This window comes from Canis lupus, chromosome 8, assembly GCF_048164855.1.
Source record: "Canis lupus baileyi chromosome 8, mCanLup2.hap1, whole genome shotgun sequence".
Classification (NCBI taxonomy): domain Eukaryota; kingdom Metazoa; phylum Chordata; class Mammalia; order Carnivora; family Canidae; genus Canis; species Canis lupus.
In genome coordinates this window covers 45925333-45944025 of record NC_132845.1, presented here as the reverse complement: position 1 = coordinate 45944025, position 18693 = coordinate 45925333, and the positions used below count along the sequence as shown (strand labels likewise).

At 47.7% G+C, this 18693-nt stretch overlaps 1 protein-coding gene across 10 annotated transcripts in view; it reads right to left on the bottom strand.

The window, feature by feature from the left end:
- Positions 1-18693, bottom strand: part of CLEC16A (C-type lectin domain containing 16A) — a 196458-nt gene that overhangs the window by 176655 nt on the left and 1110 nt on the right. For all 10 annotated transcript variants that reach the window (XM_072835793.1, XM_072835795.1, XM_072835794.1 and 7 more), the window contains exons 2-3: positions 8114-8242; positions 3846-3979 (exon numbers count right to left, since the gene is read on the bottom strand). In XM_072835793.1, the coding sequence (XP_072691894.1) occupies positions 3846-3979; positions 8114-8242 (263 nt within the window). The remainder of the gene's footprint in view (positions 1-3845; positions 3980-8113; positions 8243-18693) is intronic.

The following is an 18693-nucleotide window of genomic DNA, read 5'->3' as shown; positions in this document are numbered from 1 at the left end:
TATCGCACAGAGACCCCTAATCCCTCCCATTGACCCTCCAGCCACCAGGACTAGACACGGTTGCTCTCAGGAGCAGGAAATAGATTATTATTTGGTGTCAAAGAGGTACCCAACCTAAACCAAAGTACTACTAGAAAGACTGACATCACCAAACGCACCCCCAAAGAACCATCCAGGAACACGGGGCTGCGAGAGGGGCCGCCTCCTCAGAAGCCAGCTCTCAGGGAAAGCCACGGCCTTCTGAAAGGCACACTGAGTATTCCCAGCTTGACAGGCTGTGTTCAATACCTCCCGATTCTAATAACTCCTGAGACAAATCCTGGGGCTCTAGAGGCAGTGGGTCTGGGGTGGGGGTTCCTAAGAATCTTAATTGACTTAATTATTTAAAAATGACATTACATGTATCACAACTCTGAAGTATACAGCCTGGTAGGTGTGCAAATGTACACATAGGTGAATCTTAAATCCACCTACTTTGTACTTACATATATATTTATATATACATGCACCCTTCACAAATCTTAAGTGTCCAGCTTGATGAATTTCTGCAAATACATTACACCATGTAAGCACCATCCAGGTCACAAACAACATATTTCTAGCTCCCCAGGAGGCTCCTTGATAGCCCTGCCCAGACTGTTTAAGATGAGACTCTTTCAAAAAAGGCTGCCACAGGATAATGCCGGATTACAAAACCTCAAGGATGATTTAAATTAATTTATATGATGACTAATTCTGATAAAGGAAGGACAGTCAATACCCTCCCCCCACAGCAAGCCCTGGTTTGACATGGATCACACCGACTTGTTTTGCTTGTTCTAGAGCTTCAAATCCATGGATCACGCAGCACGCACGCTTGTGTCTGGCCTCTGTCACTGGTTCCCACATTGGAGAGTTACCCACATTGCTACATGTGGTGGTCATAGTTCATTCCCAGTCTCCTTTTTGCTATGTGGTATTCTATTCTATACACAGTCCTCAACCTACCCCCCCTAGAACCTTAACTTGTAAGAAGCAGCCCAGTGGGTGCTGATGCCCAGAGCACTTCTCTTTCATTCTGTCATTTTGGCTATGGCCGGGGATGAACTAGCTAGCAGAAGGTTGACATGTCTTGTGGGGAGCCACTGTGACTGCTTGGTGACTTCCGGGCCACCAGAGGCACGGATGCCAATGCTGGCAGCTTCAGACATACCGCCATGAGCCTCTTGGCTACCTTCTTGAGCTGGAAAAGCCACATGCTCCCATCATTCCCCAGTGGGGACTTTTTCCAGGGCCTCCACAGGATGACTCTGTGGGTGCTGCGGGCCACCGTGGGGGCAGCAGAGGTGCCTCTATTATTCGGCTGGGATTTTTCTACTACCCCCTCACTGGGTGGCCAACTTTCTGTGGTATCCTTTTCTAATCAACCCAGGAGTCTCTAAGTAATCTCAGTCTCTCGGGCCTTCTGTGACTTAGGTCACCGAACCCAACAGGCAACAGGTGCACTTGTGAGATGGCTGCTCGTAATAGTGAAAACCTGGAAACCACCCCGCTGCCCGTGGGCAGGCAGGAGAACTCGGGGCTTAGAGAGATGAAGCTCTGGAGCCGAACTATGTGGGGATGCGGGAACGGGCTGCCTGAAAACTTAAGATACGGCAGGAAGTTGGGAAAACAGAAAACAAATGCTATGTGTCCACTGAACCATGAAGGAGAGGCTCTGCAGAACTTCTGCTTTCTATATTCTCGTCCTGTTTGATTTGTTGTTGCTGTTTTGGAATGAGGACGTTTTCTTCCCATGGTTGAAAAATAAAAATAACAGCAAAAGTCACCTGTCCTCCTCACCCCCACAAATCAAAGTAAGTAAAAGGCAGTCACGTCTGCCACTTCCACGGGGCTTATAGAAGCACTCTGTTGAGTTCTTCCTAAAGATGGTGGCATCTTGCCTGCGTTTCTTATAACACCGCACCCTTAGTCCTAATTCAAGAAAAGTCAAGGTGGTCCGAAAACTCCAGCACTTTCCACCATGCCAACCCCTGCCCATCAATACAATAGCCCCGTGGCTAGCTGGGCTTAGGAAGGTTACCCGAGAACAGACATTTAGGGGAATGCTGGATTTAGTGATAAAAGCAGCTCGACTGGACGCCTCCATTTGACAGACCCCAGGCTGCCCACATCCGCTGCCACACTTAATCCCCACACCACTCTATTCCCCAGATATAAGCATCATCTCCACTTCACAGAAGCAGAAACTGCAGCTGGGAGCAGAGTCCACCCCCCCACCCCCACGCCCGGAGCACAGGCATGGCCAATGTGGCAGAGGGGCCTGGGACCTGGTGGGGTCCAGGGCCTGCACCTCAGGGCTGGGTCTTCCCCCCTCGGAATTTTCAGAAACCACACACAATTCATATCCAGGGTAACAAATGCTGTTAACACGGGAAACCACTTACGGAGAGTGAGTCAACTCACTTCGGGAAGTATGAGCAGAGGCTCCTAGGGTGGCAGCACCACCTAGTGGCCACTTCCCAGAGCCACCATTCACAGCCCCATCCCTGCCTCTCCTCTCCCTGCTTCCCCCTGACAGTGTCGCCCTCTCTCCCTCCTTCCACCCACCAGAAACTTTCTAAGCCCATCTCAGGACCTAGAGTCTGCCTTTGACACAGACATTTGGCCTGTCATCTTTTCTCCCTTGTGTCCGGCGTGCAGGGCCTAGGGCCTGCTGTAGTCATAGTAACAAAGCTAGAGGTCAAGCACGGAGGAGTAGGAGCTGAACCAGGTTTCTCGCCCTCGACTCTGCTGACATTTGGGACTAGATAATCCTTTGGGGGGGGGGGGGGAGCTGTCCTGCGCATTGTCAGATGCTTAGCAGCACCCCTGGGCTCTACCCACCAGATGCCAACACACTCCCACCTGCCCACCCATTACTACAGAGAATGTCTGCAGATGCTGACAAATGTCCTCCGGGGGCACCCCCCCGCCCCCGCAGCTGCACCAATGAACTAACCCAGCTGGACTGAGACCCCTTATGGATTCTGGCATCGCCAGAGTGCTCACCATGGGCCACTGTCTAGAACTCCCTGGGTATCAAGGGAGCTCTTCATGCTGACAACACCTGCCTCACTGGGCGGTTGTTTCGGAGGAAGAGTCAGGCTTAGTGAGGGTGGAGAGGCAGCTCCATGTCTCACCCTCGCCAGCCAGGAGGTGGGGGTGAGGGAGGCAGGTCAGCTGCCAAAGCCCACACTCCTGCATGCTCCTGGGCCCTTCCCTCCTCACCCTGCTGCCTCTAGCACTTATTCTGTTGGCTGATTATTCAGTGATCCCAAAAAGTTACAAGGAAAAAAACGTGAATAGCCCAGAATCACTCAGCCCCTCAAGGGTACCGCACCACACAGGGATAAACATGGTGGTATGGACCAAACTGCAGGATACCCCCATTCACACAGGAAAACCCTAACCCCCAAAGTGACTATATTTAGAGAGGTGAGAGGCTTTAAGGAGGTGATTCAGGTTAAACAAAGCCCTCCCGTGAGGCCCTGATCAAAGACCACTGGTGTCCTTATAAGAAGAGAAGACACCAGAACTCTTTCTATGCACACACAACAAGAAAGGCAATTCCAGAAACAATAAGATAGTCATCCACAAACCAGGAAGAAAGGTCTCACCAGAAACTACCCCTGATGGAACCTCCAGAACTATGAGAAAATTTCCGTGGTCCAAGCCACCCAATCTCGGGCATCCTTGTTATAGCAGCCCAAGCATGCTAAGACATACAGAAAGAACAGACATGCAAAAAGCAACACAGAAACCACCCAAACTCCATGCTGCCAAAGCTCCGTGGCAGGGAGGCAAGAGTCAAGGGTTGTCCTTACAAAGTGAAGTCTCGTGACTGATATTCTCAAAGAGGATGTTGAGGGTCTGCAGCAGCTGAACGCACACATAGCGGCCGGATTTCTGCCGCAGGATGTTCAAGAAGAAAACAAACATGTTCTTCTCCAGGAAGAAGCTGGGGAGAGAATGGAAGAGCATCAGTGGTGGGCTTCTACCCAGGGAAATACAAGTCATCCTTCCAGCTGTGTGCACAGCACATGGGTGTAGACTGCCCCTGACCCCCAAAGGCATCTGCAGAGCAGCAGATCACACCACCAGCAAGCCCCCCCACACCCCACATATCCCCTACTCCGGCTTCCCCACTGATGCCGTCCTCCTCCACCCTCTCTCCCCAGAATGTGAGCACCATGCTGGGCCTGGGAAGATCTTTAGCCACTAAACGATACACAACCATCTACCGGTGCTGTGGGAAACCCGATGGGCAAATTCTCCCAACAAATACTATTCTTAGTTTTCCTTACTAGGCCTCTTTCCTTTGCTTTGGTATTTTTTGCATGTTAAACACCACCACCTGGAGTTCCCTACTGAGGGGCAAGATAATGCTATTAAAAGAGTTTTCAAATTTGCGGGGGGCGGGGGGGTGGGGGGGGGGAACTGGAAGGGATTGAAAGGGCTGTTGGGGGGGGGGGGGGCGCAACACAGTGCCCAGGTCAGCTTCTGCCTTTGTTCTGGACAGGACATCTGTCTACATGCAGCCTGGGGACATTGCCTTTGGGAGTATGTGCTGGCTTTTTTTAGTCTTGCAATGGAGACGGAACCCTCTGATGCCTTTCTTGAAAGGCAGAAAATGGTGTTTTCTCATTATGTGTTCTCCATAATGCAAACTAAAACCAGGTAATCTCTCATCTGGGATACCCAGAACAGGTCCCTGCAGTCACGAGGGTCTTGTCACTTGGTTCTGGGGATCTGTCTCGACTGTCAGTTGCACAGTGACAGGATCATGGGCCTCGCACTTGCTCAGTGCTGCATAACTTCTGTTTGAATTCATGAAAAGGTAAATGAATAAAGGAAAAAGAAAAACATGAACTCAAACCTTTTCTGATTTGGGGAACCTGTCTGCCTACAAATGCCATTGCACATTGATCTCTATCATTTGACCTAGTTTCTTTTAAAGATTTTATTTATTTATTCATGAGAGAGACAGGGAGAGGCAGAGACACAAAGGGAGAAGCAGGCTCCCTACAGGGAGCCTAATGCAGGACTTGATCCCAGGACCTCAGGATCACGCCCTGAGCCAAAGGCAGACAGACACTCAACCACTGAGCCACCCAGGTGCCCCCCATTTGACCTGTTTTGTCTCCCTTCGCTTTAGGTTGAATAAATCAGTGACTCCCAAGCATCACCCAACAAGTTCATTGTAGCACCAGACCAACTTGGGAACTTGTTAAAATGTTTGGACCTAGCTCTGGCCCAGGGATAGATTCTGCAGGTCTAGTGTGAAATCCAGGAGCCTGGATTTTTATATCTCCCCCAGGGGAGGTGGAGGGGTTCCTTGGAAAAATGGCTCATTCTAGATCTGGGGCAGGGAAAATATAAGATGAGCCTGGAGCATCTTAGAGTACAGGGAAGTAAGGCAGTGCTCAAGAAAACCAGAAGGACAGGGGTGTGTCAAAGGGACACAGGAACCAAACCTGAAAGTGCCCCAGTGCCCAAGCTGGGGCAAATGGAGCAACAGAATAAATAATACAGATTGGATCCAAAGTATACTTTAATCCACAATACTGTTTTAATTTAGTATTAATAACACAGTATTGGATCCACAATATACTTTAACCCAAAGAGTAAAATAAACATCCACGACCCCATATTGATATAAATGACTGAATGAATAAATGGGAGAAGAGATGAATCTTCCCCATGCAAAAGAATTTCAAAAAACATATAGATATGCACTACCCCCCTTCCAGAAGGTGGAGCTAAATTCCCATGCCCCAGGTGGGCTAAACTGAGCGACTCTCTTTCAAAGAACAGCAGAGAGGGAAACAGCTCTATAGTAGGAAAATCTGGCAGATACCACCTTAACTAAGTGATCAGATTAACCTCACCAGACAGCAGGTAGATGTCTTCACTGCTGATTGGGTGGGATGAGAAGGGCACCACACCTCCGTGGCATTCTTTCCCATAACCCTCGGGCTAATCATGAGAAAGGCATCACAGAAACCCAGATTGGGGGCGGGGGTGGGCATCCTACAGGACCCTTGACCAGTACTCCTCAAAACCATCAAGGTTGGGGTGCCCGGGTGGCTCAGTGGTTGAGTGTCTGCTTTCAGCTCTGGTTATAATCCTGGGGTACTGGGATGGGGTTCTGCATCAGGATCCCCATGGGGGGCCTGCTTCTCCCTCTGCCTGTGTCTCTGCCTGTTTCTCGTAAATAAAGTCTTTAAAAAAAAAAAAACAAGATCATGAAAAAAATAGAAGACTGAAAAATCTGTCACAGATCAGAGGAGGCCGGGTAGACATGACAACTAAAAGTGCTGTGGGAACCTGGATTCTGTTCCTAGAGCAGCAAGAGGGTCTTCATGGAAAAACTGGCAAAATCCAAATCAAGCCTGGAGTTTACTTAACACTAATGTACCACGGTTACCTTCTGACAAACGCACCCCAGTCGGGTAAGACATTGGGAACTTTCTGTACCATCTTCGTGACTTTTCTATAAATCTAAAATTATTCTAAAAGAAATGGATTAAAAGCAAATTCTCCTGGGGACCCTACTGGGGACTTAGGAATCATGGAGCCTCCAAGAGCTGAGCAGTTTCTCTGAGACAACAGATGGGTTCAGAAAATCCACTCTAGGGGCACCTGGGTGGTTCAGTGGTGGAGCATCTGCCTTCGGCTCAGGGTGTGATCCTGGGGCCCTGGGATCAAGTCCCATATTGGGCTCCCTGCAGGGAGCCTGCCTCTCCCTCTGCCTGTGTCTCTGCCTCTATCTCTCATGAATAAAGACAACCTTTAAAAAAAAGAAAAAGAAAGAAAATCCACTCTAATCAAGGGGACATGTTTCTAACCTTCAACCCAAAGAGCATTCACATTTCCAAAACAGACACCAACCAACCAAGCGATTTCTTAAAGGAATCCAGCCCCATTTGCAGGCAACATCTCCTTCTTTACTCATGTTCTTCTCTGGGGAAAAGGCCTGTGTCACAGTTTGCATTTTCCACAAATAGCTTTATCTTAGATAACCCTCCTGATGAAAACAGAGAGCGATCTGGAAAACCAGAATATCTAATAAGAAGCCAGGCTAGAAACGGAACACCTTTTTTTGTTTTAAATGGGTTTAACGTGGCCTCAATACTTACAGTTGAGATTCTTTTATATAAAAATAAAATGTTTGGTGGCTATCATAACCCAGATCCCTCTGCACTCAGACACTGAGCAGGTCTACTGGGAAATCTATCCATGGCTTCCAGCCTTTGCTTTTTTAACTCTCCAATAGGGACATTTTTATAAATTATCATGTGCTAACAATTCTTGAGTGCCTAATCTGTACTAGGCAGTGGGCAGGAAATTTCTCTCCTTTAGAGATGCAGAGGGACGCCTGGGTGGCGCTGTCAGTTGAGAATCGAACTCTCAATTCCAACTCAGGTCACAATCTCAGGGTCATGAGATTGAGCCCTGCATTGGGCTTCATGCTGGGCATAGGGCCTGCTTAAGAGTCTCTCTTGCCCAAAAAAACAAAACAAAACAAAACAAAACAAAACAAAAAAAAAAAAAAAAGGAAAGTGAGGCAGGCCTAAAATTGCTCATTGGGGAAGTACACAAATGAGAAGCCCCTTCACTGCTTCCCAGCTGTGCCACCCTGAGCATAAATGGCGATGCTCATGACAGCAGGGCCTCCACCCAGGGGCAGCTGGGAGACTTAGATTATCTCATCAAGAGCTCAGTACTGGGCCCGCCCAGCAGTATACACAATAAATATGAGCCCTTAGTCTCTCCACAGCAAGGGCTCTTCAGTTCACTTAGCGAACTTCCCAGGATGTTTTCCCCTTCCTTCAGGGAGATCATCAGATGCGACTTGGAAAATGATTCATAATGTCTTCAGATTTTTCGAGAGACACTCATTTCCCTCACTTTCCCACTGTCAGCTTACGTTTCTCCAGTGTTTCAAGGACATTTTATATAGATATACATATCTGCCCAAGACCAAATTGGTGTCAAACCCTGACATCATCAGGAATGACTCATGGTATACATTTAGAAGAATATTCAAAGGAAGAAGAGTCAGAAAACAAAAAACACTGGAAACCCTTACTCAAATACTGAGCTGTCATTTTGATCTCCCCAAATCAGGATCTCAGTGATGGAACGGATGGTCTCCACTAGCAGGTTCCGGTTCTGTTCTGTGACTGTGGTGTTTTTGGTCAAAACGTGGTACAGATACCTGACAGAAAGGAAAGAACATTAAGGATTACCAACTGAAATGAAAGCCAGACTCCATGACCACTAGTGACATTTTGGGGACAGTTTGGCAGTGCTCTTTCAGATGTGATTAGCACAACTCCCATTCGTAGAAGCAGCTACTCCACGTAAGAAAAGTGGCAGATGATGCTGTGAAGTGTTAACCAGAAACACACCAACCCAAATGGATATGAGAGAATCAGGCCCTAAAGACAGCCATCCTCAAACTCCAGTGGCAAGAGAATCACCTGGAGAACTGGGTAAAGTGGGGGCTACTGAAGCCCACCTGGAGACTCAGAACCAGCAGGACTCACGGGCCTTTCGACACCCCCCAGGTGATCCTGATGCTGGTGGAGCAAGTGGAGACACATGGCCCAGGCCGAATGTCTAGCTAAAACCCTCAGCCAGGCTGATGCAGAGCTTAGAGGGGTGGAGTTGCAGATTAGGGCCTGGAAGTCTCAACACCAGTCAGTTGCTGGGGCAAAGACCACAGGCAATCAAGACTACCCTTGGGGGTGCCGCGGATGGGGGGGCTCAGTTGGTTAAGCACCCAACTCTTGATTTTGGTTCAGGTTGTGATCTATCGCAAGGTTTGGGATCTAGCCCTGAGTTGGGCTTCCTGCTCAGCGTGGAATCTGCTTCTCTTTCCTTCTGCTCCTCCCCTACTTGCACACCAGCAAGCCACAGGGGACACAGTCAGTTAACATCTGACTCTTGGTTTCAGCTCAGGTCATGATCTCAGGGTTGTGGGATCAAGCCCCACATCCAGCTCTGTGCCCAGCCTGGAGTCTGCTTAAAGACTATCTTTCTGGGATCCCTGGGTGGCGCAGCGGTTTAGTGCCTGCCTTTGGCCCAGGGCATGATCCTGGAGACCCGGGATCGAATCCCACGTCGGGCTTCCGGTACATGGAGCCTGCTTCTCCCTCTGCCTATGTCTCTGCCTCTCTCTCTCTCTCTCTCTCTCTGTGACTATCATTAAAAAAAAAAAAAACTATCTTTCCCTCTCCCTCCCTGCTATGCTCGAATTCTCTCTCATCTTAAAACAACCCTTGAAACCCATCAGAACTGATAGGTCAAATGAACTAGGTGGCTTGCAGTTCAAGGCATCAACCTTCTTTGCTGGGTACAGATTGAAGTTAGGAAGGTCTGGGAGGCTAAGGCCCTGTGCTTTACCCACCAAATGTTCCTGGGAGGCCTTTGCTGCTCCAGGCTTGTGCCTGCCACAGGGGTAGAGGCAGATAGACTGAGTCCCATCCTCAGGCCTCTACTGGTGGTCAAGGCAATAGAAAGAATCACCGAGGCCAGTCCTGGGCAGTGTGGGACCTAGGGCCTGGCTAGATGCCCTAGGAGTGCCATCTGCACGGTTCGTGAGAGCACTGTTGCAAACAACAAGACTTCATTCTTTTCTATGGCTGAGTATTATTCCATTGTCTATATAGACCACATCTTCATCTGTTGATGGGCATCTGAACTCTTTCCATAATTTGGCTATTTTTGTTCTATTATAAACATCTGAGTGCATACATCCCTCGAAGACCACTTGAAGATGCTGATGCCCCTGCCTCCTGGCTCCCAAAAGCGCCTCCCTCCCCTTCCCTCAGAGTTGTCTTTTTTTTTTTAAGATTTTTAAGTAATCTCTACATCCAATGTGAGGCTGACTCACAACCCTGAGATCAAGAATCTCATGCTGTATGGCCTGTGCCAGCCAGGCATCCACTCCCTTTGAGTTAGCATTTCTGTATCTAATGTGGATGGAGCTAGAGAGTATAATGCTAAATGAAGTAAGTTGGAGAAAGACAAATACCGTGTGATTTCACTCATGCGGGATTTAAGAAACAAACACGGGTGGGAGGGAGAGAGACAAACCAAGAAACAGACTCTTAACTATAGAGAACACACTGATGGCCCCCGGGGTGGGAGGGCGATGTGAGGGGGGGAGGGGTAAAAAGAGGGATGAGGATTAAGGAGCACACTTGTTGGGATGAGCACGGGGTATTGCATGAAAGTGATGAGTCACTAAATTCTACACCTGAAATTAATTACACTGTTAATTAACCGGAACTTACAAACTTGAAAAATATTATAAATTTAATAAATAAAATTTAAAAACCAGCGTCTCCAGGGCCCATAGACTGACTTCAGCTGTCATGGTTTGGGAAGAAAAGGGGGACAGCAAGAGGGACGGATTCAGGAAGAATCACCTCCTGACGTTATCACCATCTTTAGTCTGGAGGTGAGGCTGGTGAGAGCAAGGCAGGGAAAGAATAGGTAGGGTCCTACTTTGAAAGTCTCTAAAAATAGGTAGGGTATAATAAATCAGGAGAACCTTGGAACCCTAAGGACTAATCCGCTTTAGGGGGCTGGGTTTTATGTATTCATGTTGTTGCTGCTCGTTACATCTGAAAGACAGTTTAAGGAGTCCCTTAATCATGTAATCAATTAAAGACTGCGTGCAACATACAACTAGAACACCTCTCCAAATTTAGAAATCTCCACCACGTGTGCCCAATGTACCAGCAGGACTGCGCGGGGGCGTGGAGGCCATTCCCCCCTGTGCAAAGGGGGCTCCATGGCACTGAAGCACCCTGGATGAATCGTGGGAGGACCCACCCGGGAACCTCTGCCTCCACCTCCTCTCCCGTGCCTTCTCCTCAAGAAGCTCAAAGAGCAGAGTTTTACGAATTGTGCTTCACCGGCCCCCTCCAACAAAATCCTCTTTAAATTGCAGCTTCTAGTTTCCCACCTGAGACCCACCCCGCCCCACCCCTGCCGAAGATGACTCCTGGGCGCAGGGCCCCAAGTTTGCATTCTGAACCAGCTCCCACTGACGTTTCAGAGCCACTGCATCACTTACACTGTGGCCATCAGTGACGCTCTGCATCTGGCCCACAGTATACCCCCTACCGTCCAGGACAGGCATCCTCAGCAGCATGGGGAGTGGGGGTGGAGGTGGGGAAAGGCAGATCCTCCCCACTCTGGTGTTTCCCTCTATGAAGAGGATGGCACCCACAGCATCTCACCAACACATTCTTCACCCGGTGGGAAAGGCAGAGGCCTGGGTAAGCGGGTCCGCTCTGAAGACCCCCAAGAGGGATAAGAGAGTTTGAAATCTTTAGGACCAGCCCTGATTTCTAAATCCTGGTATCTCTTAGTGAAGCCTTCTGTGTTGAGAAGGGGGAGCTGGAATGCTGAATTAAGAATATGCAGTTGAATGAAGAGGCACCAGCCACCCACACGGGGGCAGCAGGAAGCTCCCTTAGTATGGGAGCTCCCACCTTGGGGAAGTGAAACCCACAGGGTCCTTTTGATTGAAGGTGTAGTTTCAAGACACCCACGTAAAGGAAGTAGAGCCACAAGACTTATTTCTTACAGATCCCAGAAGCTGAGGGCCAGGGGTCGTGCAATGAGCCAGAGAGGGCAGTTCTCAAGCCCTGGTCACAGGAGCAGGAGACGGCAGGGTAGCAAGCACCTGTTACTGTGAACTTTCTGTTTTACCTTGCACATTTTGACTTAGCATACATCTGGAACTCATTTTTCTGTGTATTGGGCAAGATACTGGCCAAAATTTGTTTTTTCCCCTCTGGATATCTAGTTGACTCAGCATCAACTACTGAAAAGGTCCTGAGTTCTCCAAAGCACTCTAATGTCACCTCTGTCGTTTATCAGATGACTGCACATGTGGGAACTCTTTCTGAATGTTCTAGTTCCATTGATCTATTCATTTACCTTTGTGCTAATACCATGCTAAGCTGTATCATAAATCCTGCTATGTGATAATGGAAGTCCTTCAACTTTTTTCCTTTTTTTTTTTTTTCATTATTATTTTGGCTATTCTTGGCCTTTTACCTACCTGTATAAATTTAAAAATCACCTTCTCAACTTCCACAAAAATACTTGCTAAGATTTCCTTTAAGATTGCCCTAAATCTATAGCTAAATATAGAGAGAACTGACATCCTTACAATTAGGTAACATGACATTTACATTTCTTTCAGTATTGGCTGTGATAGGGGTCTGGCACATCTTGTGTTAGATTTATTTGTAGGTAACTGATGTTTTTCGATGCTGCTGTAAATGGTAGTGTTTGAAATACTCATTTTCTAAATGTTTGTTGTTGGTAGATGCAAATACCCACCACTACATCTCAATCTCCAGATTTCTTCTATTGTACCTGCACCTTGCTCATCTTTTCACACCCACTATGCCCTAACACACTGTTTTGGGTAATGTTTTAGAAAGGAAGAGATCCTCAATACATGTTTGCTGAAATGTACTGGGGAAAAAAGCTGAATGGATTAAGGTTTAATATTTTAATGCTGCATCGAATGCCAGAGCTTTGGAAGATCAAGCAATTCAACTACCTAGAGATATTAATATAGTTCAAAACTTTCTGATTCTCAGTGTAACACTCATTTTAGGAAGGTTAAACACCTCAACAACAAAAGAGATGTCAATAACACCACTGCCCAGAGATGAGCGCTGCCTGGAATGTGATGTATTTCCTCCGGTCTTTTGCTTTGCTGTGGATATTCACATAGTTGAGCTCATGGGTATTTCCATGCTCCTCTTTCCCACCTCCCTCCTTCAGGTAATAAAAGCATTTTTTGTCATTGTCAACTGTTTGCAAGCATCTGTAATGGCCACATAGTATACCACTGACAAGACAAACACTGCAGTTACTCTTCTGCTGGATATTAGGAGTCCTCATTGTTTAGATGATCAACAATGTTACCGTAGCCACTTTTGTGTGTAAGACTCTGTCCTTATCTCAGATAAGTTTCCAAGGGCAGGACAGAGTTTTCTCTTACAATGATCACCGGTACAATGAAAAAATTTTCTCTCAAACGTGTGTGTGTGTGTGTGTGTGTGTGCGTGCGCGCGCGCGCGCACACACATTTTTATCATCATCATCAAAGCCACTGCACTAGGCCCTCCTTTTGCTAGGTCCTTTTCTGAGTGCCTCAGATGTATTCACTCATTAAACCCTTAACAATAATCTCGCTGGGTTGATGCTTTGGGGAGCTAAGGCTCGGGGAGGCGAGGACCTGCCCAGAGTCCCGATGCAGGGGACCCAGGCAGTCTGACTCCAGACCCCTTACTTATAACCATGATAGGATAGAAAATGCAAACAACAAAGTAAATGCTGCTATTAGCCAAGCATTTGGATAAAGTTATGAATGCTTAGCATGTAAGGTAACCAAGCAGATAAACAGCAAACCAAAAAGGCATGATACATATCAGATCTCGAAGTCAGTCCTGATAACTGACCCTTACTCTATTTCTTTGGAAAACAGCCAACATCATAATATCTCCAGCACAAGCTCTGTAGGATGTAGAATCTCAGTATCAGACCCTGCACACACACGAACTCTAGAGAGAAGCTGAAGAGTCTGAAATGCCTGGAAACTAGAACACCATAGCCTGTTGCCAGTATACAAGCAATATATACAGGCTCCTCACCAAAGACGATGGATTGTAAACAAATTCTGCCTCCACAGACCCTACTCTCTCAAGAGTCACTTATTTCACGGGTTAAACCATTACAGTCAATAATAATTACGTCCACTTCAGAGACAGACACGCTATGTTCATACAAGTTTTATGACCTATATCATAATATGCCTCCTAGGATGCTCCTACCGGAAGATCCTGAAACTTAGCCATAAGCTAAAGTGTGAGAAAGGATAAGTAGAGTGGCAGAGGCCTAAGGAGACTAGAGGTCCATTCCTCCAAAGCACACATCCCCAAATAACAATGTCTGGGGGACAGAGGGATGCAGAGCCTTTGTCTGTTTGGTCTGCTCAGCACCAGGGCAGAAACTACGCAGAGCACTCTGTATCTTGGAAACCACACTTGGTCAGTGCCCAGCCCCCTGGCCAGCAGGACAAGAAGCTCCACACAGGGTGCAGAGACCAGAGGATTGGGGAAAGGTGGTGTTATAGACAGTGTTTCTCCCAATGAATCACCCCAGAAAGATGCCAAACTGGGCCAGCCAGTGAGACTGGATCTGAGATTTGAGATGCTGGCAACCACAAGAGGGTGTAGGCATGGCTTTCAGCCCTACACAAAGTCACAGCTCCAGCATGGCAGCTGGGACCAAACTGGCCAGAACAGGCCGTTGTTAAATAAAGCCTGGCCAGAACTTGCCTCTTCTGTTCATCCTCTGACAAATACTCGTTGAGCACTTATGTATCAGGCCCTGTGCCAGCATTAGACAAAATTCCCAGGTGAACAAGCCACCAAGGTCTCTTATGAAGCTTATGCCCAAATTGGGAAAGACAACACACGATCAAGTAAGACCATTACTGATAGCAAAAGGACATGCCCAAGAAACTCTGGCCAGCTTCCTGGGGCTCTAACCCACAGCTGGGATAAAGCTTGAAAACCCCAGAGCTTCTAACAGCTAGTCTAACTCTGGCAATGCGAAGACAGTACATGATATGTTAATTGAGCAGAACAGTGGGAATGAGAACAAGTGACATTCGGACAGTAGAGCTTCTTGCTGGCTGAAGTCACCAGGGCAATTTTTATGGAAGAACTGGTACTTCAATGATACAGCTGGACATTTGGGTGGGCAGAAAGAGGAGGGGGAGCTCCAGTGGAGAGAACAAAGATGCATACAAGTGGGCTTGTGATGTGTGTGTAACAGAGTGAAACAGGAGGCCCATCAGAGTGAGGTGGCACAAGAAAACACCCCTGCATTAGGTCATCCTCACTTCCCAGGAGGCAGCAGTCCAACTGGATGCCCACTTCCTGCCAGACCCACCCTTCAAACTTCGGCTGGACCATAGCACTCCAGATTAAAAAAAAACCTTCATCGGCTGCCCACTATTCTCAGGCTTAGGTCCAAATTCCTTAATGTGATTTGACCTCTCCTGCCTCATCGGTCTGCTCTGGGATCCTCACTTCCCCTCCCCCATATGCACCCCCTTGCTGAATGACCTGAGCCTGTCTCTCTCCTCTAGGCTTCTCAAATGCTATTTCCTCTGCCTAAAGCATCCCCCGTCCACCCTGCTCCCTACAGCCTGGCACACCTCTCATCCTTTAGACTTCCATTCCAATGGGTGTCTGCCTACCAAGGATGCTTCTGACTCCCTAGCCTGCATTAGAGGGCCCTCACCTGGGCTCCAAAACCAGCTGGATGGCAAAAGAGTCTAGAGCACTCTGTTGGAAAAAGTTGGACTTGACATAATGGGTGCCTCAGGCTCATTATAAGTGATATGGTGAATACAACATTCTAAATAAAAAAAAAAATAAAAAAAAAATCAATCTGGCAACACTATACCCTTAAAAATAATCAGTGCTATCTTAGGCAAAAGTTGACTAAACCAGGAACAGGTGAGCATCTGCCTGCTAGATATACATTCTCCTTCTCTTTGGGTAACAACTCCTGATTTTCCCATGGGAAACCTTTTTCTCATTCTCTGTCCACTAGCTTGGGAGGAGCTGATGCCACCTCGGCTCCAGAGAAGGGCCAGTCAGAGCACCCCACACCCCCTGCCACAGTGACTAGCTCAGGGACGGGCATGAGATCCCAGGCTGGTCCAACTATACTGACTTCGATATTTAGAAAAGAAGCTCCCTTTTCCCCCATGGATTGCTAGACTGATACGATGTAAGCCTGCAGCCTGCTGAGAGCAACACTGACACAGAAGAAAGGAGAGACAAGAACTGGAGACGCATACTGCCAGCTTTGTCTGAACACCTGGCCTCAGCCAAGGCTTAGCCAGGAGGGACTGCTCAGGGATCAATTCCAAATCCATTCCATTTGGGGCATAAGGCAATTCCAGCTGGGTTTCAGTCATTTGCAACCAAGAATGTTGACCCACACACAAAGGTGATTAAGGCCACAACACAACACCAAAATAGTTCCTACCAGTCTGTGGACTCGCAGTTCCTGCTAAAGGTGCTCTAAGCAATCACACAATTCCATCAGTAAAGGTTCTACTTGTTGGTGGGCATTTGTTAGTCAATGTCATGGCCTTGCCTCTAGTTTGACTAATAAATCACCCGGGACGTGTAGCAAATAACCTCTTACTATCTTAGCCTGCCTCAACTGAGTCTCTAACTCGACTCAGTACACAAAGACCAAAGGCACACGGTTTTCCAGTATTTAGCAAAAGTAAAACCTTGTCTAACAGAAAGTTTCCTTTCCAGTTTGAAAGCTGAAAATGAATGAAAAAAAAAAATTGAAAGCTGAGAATGTTACGAAGAATAACAAAAGCAATTCAAGCTCTCTGTACTATCTTCTTGATTTTTCTTTAAATCTCAAACTGTTCTTAAAAAATCTATTTTTAAAACGGGGAGGGCTCCTAGATGCTTTGCATGTCCAAAAAACTTTTTTTTCCAGTTCTAAATTCTTTTAATCTTTCCTCTCCACCCACACTGCCCTAGGTCAAGCCCAGAGCATATTTGTGTGACCAGGACTTTCCCAGTTTTAGCACTGAAAGTCCCATCCTGGGAAATTCCTCAGTCCCAGGCACACTGGGATGCTTGGTCGCCCTTCCTATCAGATGAAGCCCGAGCCCCATTCTACCTGCAGCCTTATTTCCTACAACCACCAACCCCACCTTGATACTCCACGAACCCCAGGAATCCCCTTCTCACATCCTGCAGCCCCACACAATGGCTCCTGCTTGTCCTTGAAGACTCTGCTCTGGTGTTGCCTCCCCAAAAAAGTTGCCAGGGGTTCCTACAGGACCCTGAACCTACAGAGATCCCAGCACTTGTCACATTGTATGGTCACTGGCGTTAATGGCGGTCTCCCCTGCCAGCCTGTGAACTCCCTCAGGGAACAAGCTGGTCCGTACTTAAGGCCCAAGATGTTTACTATCAGAGCCAAATGAAGTACATCACAACCACCGGGGTGCGAACTAGCTGTTTAGGACACTCTTTTCCAAGTCATTTTGGGATCTGCAAAGCCCCACGGCAGTATCCCAATTGCCAGGTTCCTCAGACTGTAATATGGATTAAGCTGATCTGCCTCATAGGACAGGCAGCTCGGGTTTCCAAAAGCACCCAACCTAAACAATATACCTGGGCAGTTCCAGATACTTCAAAGGCATCTGAGAACCTTTACCATTCCGTGGCTGGCTGGAGGGTGAGGATGCCTCATCGGGCAGAAAGACTCAACTGAGTTGAAAGTCTTCCCAAACTGACTTAGGAGGCAGTTTCACTCAGAAGACCCGTGCACGGGGTGCGAGCGCTGAAGTCAGAGCCTGGCTTTGACTGTTTCAGTTGTTGTCACCTTGTGGCCAAGTAATCTAACCTCTTTGAACCTTAGTTTCCACTTCTATAAAATGGAAAACAATAACAGCTCCTATAACTCACAGACTTGTGAGGACTAAAGGAAATAACACACAGGAAGTCCTTAAGTACATGGCACACACATGTGCGCGCATGTACACACACACACATGCATTCAATAATTACTAAAGTACTTTACGAGGACTGGAGGCAGGCAGAGCTAGGTGAAAGCCTACAGGTGCCAGGATGCTGGCAGGATGCCTAACCTCCTTTAGATAACCATCCTCCCCATCTCAGCCACATCCACCCACTCTCTAAATTCCTGAAATCCTTCTGCCTCTCCCTTTCCAGTCCAGCTGCCCTCCCTTTTAGGATTTCTGGCTTCCCTAAACACCCCCATCCTGTCCTGTGCCTCTGTCCTCCCCATGTCCTCTCTCGTCACCCCCTTAAAACCATTCCTTACTACATACTGATTCTTCCTGCCCTCCACTCTGAGACCCACAAACATTTGTGAAACGCCTGCTCCGTGCCAGAAAAGACACAGCTAAGGAGCAGAGCACCCCAACCCTTGGCCAAACGAGAAGCCCCAACTAACTTCCCTCCCACCAATCCTCTCCTTGGGCCTTTGTCTCCCTTCTGCTCCCTGCCTTCCCCCTTTTTCCTTCCCATTAGTAATCTTGGGAGCTCCCTCTAGAAACCAGCCTATCTCTTCCCGTAAGCAAAAGATTGCCTACTCCCCACCCAACTGCCACCCCACATACTAGATTGCCCCCCTCCCCGAAGTCATTCCCTCCCCAAAAGTCTCTTTTCCATCGCCTCTCTCCCCATCCCTCCAAAAAAAAAAAAAAAAAAAATCCTAGGTTTGTGTGCATGCTCTGCACCCGTCCCCAATTCATTCATTTTTTTTCTACTTTTTTTTTTTTTTGTAGCCACTGAGCTCCTACTGTGTGCCAGGCCCAGGGCCAGATGCTGGAAATACAGCTTTGAGCAAAACAAGCAGTCTCTGCTCTCCTGGAAGGACCAGTTTAGGAGCAGACAGAAAAGGAGTGGAAACAGAGTAAAAGCAGATAGTGGAGACGGGCACTGAATGAAATCAAGGCGAAGATAAGACGGAAAGGAGCTGGGGTGGGGAAGCACTTTAGGTGAGGTGGTCTAGGAAGCCCTCACCTATAGCTTTGATAAACACAGC